At 38.8% G+C, this 5,023-nt stretch overlaps 2 protein-coding genes across 2 annotated transcripts in view; one reads left to right on the forward strand and one right to left on the reverse strand.

Annotated features, from left to right (window-relative positions):
* The window catches only part of AcCoAS (acetyl coenzyme A synthase), a 15,357-nt gene that overhangs the window by 2,167 nt on the left and 8,167 nt on the right, over positions 1 to 5,023 (reverse strand). Inside the window, exons 4-9 of the mRNA XM_018019655.2 lie at positions 4,036 to 4,267; positions 3,741 to 3,912; positions 3,476 to 3,668; positions 2,953 to 3,108; positions 2,696 to 2,863; positions 2,429 to 2,618 (exon numbers count right to left, since the gene is read on the reverse strand). Coding sequence (XP_017875144.1) covers positions 2,429 to 2,618; positions 2,696 to 2,863; positions 2,953 to 3,108; positions 3,476 to 3,668; positions 3,741 to 3,912; positions 4,036 to 4,267 — 1,111 coding nt within the window. The remainder of the gene's footprint in view (positions 1 to 2,428; positions 2,619 to 2,695; positions 2,864 to 2,952; positions 3,109 to 3,475; positions 3,669 to 3,740; positions 3,913 to 4,035; positions 4,268 to 5,023) is intronic.
* Positions 259 to 2,422, forward strand: LOC108622033 (enolase). The gene is made up of 4 exons (XM_018019670.2): positions 259 to 671; positions 977 to 1,101; positions 1,284 to 1,532; positions 1,846 to 2,422. Exons 1-4 carry the CDS (start codon positions 277 to 279, stop codon positions 2,391 to 2,393), a joined length of 1,317 nt encoding a protein of 438 aa, XP_017875159.1. The 5' UTR covers positions 259 to 276; the 3' UTR covers positions 2,394 to 2,422.

Below are 5,023 nucleotides of genomic sequence, written 5' to 3' on the forward strand. Positions count from 1 at the left end.
TTTTGGGACTGACTGTATAGCCAATACATCCTTAAAAATAATTCAGGTTCCAAAATTTGAAAAGGAATATAAGAACGAGGTTCACACGTGTCGAACTTCAATTATTCACGTTAAAAATGGCCCCAACCATGTCTTGACATAACTAAAATATCCGAGAAAATTTTCGATAACAAACAATAATGTATCGACTACACTAAAATCCTTTCATCTTCTCCTTAATTCACGCATCGACCCATTATTAATTAACTTCCAAATAGCTCCGAGGAAAAATACAAAATGCCGATTCAGAAAGTCAAAGCTCGTCAGGTTTTCGACTCCAGGGGTGACCCTACATTAGAGGTGGATGTGATCACGGATGTTGGGCTGTTAAGATCAACGGTGCCGTCCGTTTTGGTACCGAGCCCGAACCAAGCTCAAGAGCTAAGGGATGGAAACGAGTCCATGTACCACGGCCGTTCGGTGTTCAGAGCCGTTGACGTGGTGAACAACATAATCGCGCCGCAACTTTTGAAATCGAGGCTGGAAGCCTGCCAGCAGACAGAGATAGACAGCTTGCTGAACCGCCTGGACGGTACCGAGAATAAATCGAAACTCGGCGCGAACGCGATCTTCGGAGTCTCCGTTGCCTGTTGTAAAGCAGGAGCCGCGAAGAAGGGGCTTCCGGTTTACAGGTAATTTCATCAAAACAATTCACTTATGAACACTAAATCTACCAGGCACTGGTCAAAAGATCCGTTTTAAATTCTTCTATAAGAAATAAAAAGAAAACGAAATCTGTATTGTTATATTGTTAAAATTGTAATTATTACTTAAGCTGCTACCAAACTGAAGTGTTTACATTAAATTGCATTGAAATGTACAAAATATAAATACATATAATAAACAGAAACTGTCGATGCGTTTAGTGTTAATTAAATTAAGCCTTCAAAGAGTATCATTGTTTCTCATACATTGAAACTACTTTTTTTCTATACAGATATATTGCTGAATTAGCTGAAAATGGTGAACTATATATACCCGTCCCTAGCTTTAACATGATCAGTGGTGGTAGACACGCTAACAATACACTACCGTGTCAAGAATTTATGATTCTACCCATAGGTGAGCATACAGAATTTACCATGAAACACAGAACAATCCTTTCTTTTCTATGTTATGAGAAGTACACAAAAATTACTATTCGCACGGTTCAAAATTTTTTTACTATCATCGCAAGTGAATGTGATATTTAGACGGATATATTCACATGCTCTACCTTGTATAATAATTGATAATTTTATCAGGAGCCGAAAGCTTCGCGGATGCTATGAAAATGGGTACAGAAGTATACAGGGTGCTTGAACAGAAAATTGCGACCGCGCAGGAGATTCAATTACCACTACCAGTCAGTGACGAAGGCGCGTTTACGCCTTTGGAATTAGAAGAGGATAAGGAAGCTCTGTTACTATTAGATGAATCCATCAAAGAAGCTGGATACGAAGGGAGAATTAAAATAGCAATGGACATGTCAGCCAGTACCTTTTACAAAGAGGGTTAAGATAAATTATTATCTACAGTAAAGAGCAAAAGTGAACCAACACATTTAGAGCTAATAGCTTTCATAAAATCGAACGGAACGATCATTTCAACTAATTAGGTGGAGTAGTTTACTACACGATGTGTGAAGAAACTTTTGATGAAATTTTCAACAAATTTTATACATATAAAGATTTAAAATGTGTTGTTCAAATTTTCGTTACAAGTTTCGATAAAAAAGTTAAAAAAGATCAATCAATTTTGCTTTTTAATACCTAAACAATAAATGTTTAATAGGGCTAAACTAACGATCACATCCTGCTTTTATAGGTGGCTATGATTTAGCATTTAAAACGGAGGACTCTGATCCTGATGACTACATGGAGTCTGAAACGTTGAAAGATCAGTACTTGGAATACTTCGCCGAATTTCCGTCCCTCGTTTCAATCGAGGACCCGTTCGATCAAGAAGACTGGGAGGGATGGCTAACACTATCCGATCAGGAGCAAATGCAAATCGTCGCCGACGACCTAACCGCGATGAACATCGACAGAATCGAGGAATCTATTGAGAGGCAGATGGCGAATGCTCTTGTGTTAAGAGTATCGCAGATTGGCACCGTAACAGAAGCGATCAACTGCGCGAAAATAGCGAGGATCAGCGATTGGGGATACATCGTGTCAGCGTGCGAAGGAGATACCGAGGACAATTTCGCAGCCGACTTTGCTATAGGTCTGTCTGCCGGACAGTTCAAGGCAGGCGCGCCTTGTAGGAGCGAGAGAATCGCTAAATACAATCAGATACTGAGAATCGAAGAAGAACTGGGAAGGGAAGCGAGATATGCTGGCATTAATTACAGAAATCCTTTGGCCAAATAATTATTTTTAAGCAACGATGATTGGTCAGAACTTACCGTCACCCGTGCAGTAATATCCATGGAATTTATCGAAATACGTGCTCTGGAATCGTTGATGATTTCCGTAAAGGGATCTCATCATCCCTGGCCAAGGTTGACGGAACACGAGGTAGCCCTCGCCCTCACCCTCTACCAGGTGGCCGTCCTCGTCTAGAATTTCTGGTAAAACGCCAAAGAACGGGAACGTCTGTCAAGGAGTAGATTACACGAATTTATTGTATAGCTCTTGGCTTTGATTTCAAGATATACAAGATAGAAATTTACCGCGGAACCCGGTTTCATTGGCGTAGCACCGGGAATAGGGGTGATCACGTGGCCGCCGGTTTCCGTTTGCCAAAACGTGTCCGCTATGCTACACTTGCCGTGGCCAACGAGATTGTAAAACCACAGCCAGGCTTCAGGGTTTATCGGCTCCCCTACTGAACCCAAAACCTAAACCGATCAATTTTTAATAAATTAAAATCAGATCGTACATCGAACATATATCGTTATAATCTGTTCAGTATTCTTTTCTATCTTACCTTTAGAGTAGATAAATTATGCTTCTTCACCAAGTCATCCCCGAACTTCATCAACGATCTGATCGCAGTCGGCGCTGTATAAAATTGCGTAACCTTGTACTTGTCGATCACCGCCCAGTATCGGTCATTTCCCGGGTAAAATGGTGTACCTTCGAACTAAAAATTAATAAACATTAACTGCTTACAAATAAACAAAATACTACATGAATAGAATGAAGAGATGTCTCTGAAAGAGAGAGCGGAAAGAGCGATAGATAGACAGGCATGAGGAATAGGAGAGAGTTTACGGACAGTTTGTTCTAAAAGTTAAAAATGAAGAATGTATGTACGTGTTCGAGTATTTAGTAATGGGGATTGTGTTGCATAGGATGGAAATATGGAGTTTCAAAGAATGTGAACGATTATTAATGTACATATTTGAATATTATATTACTTTTCATTTTGTAACCAGTCAAAAATTATTATAAACCTAATTCAATTCACTACTGGATTAAGAAGATCTTAATCTATTTTATAAACTTACAATAATGGACGTAGCCCCGTTTGCTAATGGACCGTACACAACGTAAGTGTGACCGGTGATCCAACCGATATCAGCTGTGCACCAGTACACGTCACCAGGATGATAATCGAAAACATATTTAAACGTAGTCGCCGCATAAATTAAGTAGCCGCCTGTGGTGTGAAGGACACCCTTCGGTTTCCCTGTCGAACCGCTGCAATTGAAAATATGTCACACTCATTTATGCGAAATCATTATTCATACGCTGTTTTGTCCGAGTGCCAACCTCGTGTATAGAATGAAAAGCGGATCTTCCGCATTCATCCAAACTGGATAACATTTATCTTCGGCCTCTTCCATCTCGTCGTGCCACCATACATCGCGATCGTCGTCCCATTTAATCTCGGGAAGCTCAGGCGCATTGCCGTTACTCGTACCATTCACCCCGTTCGTTTTCCCTTTTAACAAAATATAGACAATTACTACCTCGCTTCCTCTTTTGACCATTCTTGACTTTACAAGTATGTTTTACTCTTGAGATATCAAATTATAAGAGTGCAGGATGGAAGCATTTTCCTCACCTGTCGTGTCTGGCTTGGTACCCTGCGGGTTATTCAATCTCCTCAGGTGCGCGACTACTACGCAGCATTCGACGACGTGTCCATTTTTCTTGACCTTGTTCAGAGCATCGTCGCAAATGTTCTTCAAAATCAGTAGCTTTTCGCCTCTCCAAACGCCGTCAGACGTGACTAAAATTTTCGCTTTTGAATCCAAAATTCGTTCCGCCAAGGAATCCGATGAGTATCCTCCAAACTAATCAAATGCAAAACATTTGAATTAAGTTTTTTTGTTGATTCGCATATTTAACATTGTGGAGTCTCAAAGCAAGAGTGAGAACTCACGTTTTGCAAATAAAACGTGTATAAAATTTACGAATACAATAGTTCCAGAAAGTATAGGGAGAATTTTAAAACGGAATAACTTTTTTAATATCGGACCAAATAACGCAATTGACAACATTCAACAAGTTTTCTGTAGAACTGTAGAAAACTTAGTTTATTGTGTGAAAACATTTGATAAAAACGTTTATAGACTGGAATCGCGAAGGGAAAGTAAAGTTTTTATCTTTTTTATTCCCTAATAAAAGTTCGAAACGTCCCGTTTGTAGATATAACAAGTTACACATGTGTACGTACAAAGTTTCATAGAAATCCTTTAATGTTGTTATAAGTAGGTTGCGGATTTTATGCATTTATAACAAAACTGTATGTTCTCTCAAAATATTCTATTTAGTATAAAGATGTACAATCTAGCTATGAGGTACAAACGATTAAGAAGGAAGACTATAACTAAAATCAATTGAAGAGTTTGTACATGCTTCGATGTGTCCAACTTTTTTTATGCTTTGACTGATTTTTATGAAATTTTGTACACGCATATAACTTACGTAGATTTATAAATGGGACGTTTTAAATATTTGTTAAAGACCCCAATAGAAAAGTTAAAAATCATGCTCTTTAATCTTCGCAGTTGCGACGACGAATAACAATTTTTTCAAAGTTTTTATTA

The sequence above is a fragment of the Ceratina calcarata genome, unplaced genomic scaffold (assembly GCF_001652005.2).
Source record: "Ceratina calcarata isolate Rehan_Ccalc_2016 unplaced genomic scaffold, ASM165200v1 scaffold110.2, whole genome shotgun sequence".
Taxonomy (NCBI): Eukaryota; Metazoa; Arthropoda; class Insecta; order Hymenoptera; family Apidae; genus Ceratina; species Ceratina calcarata.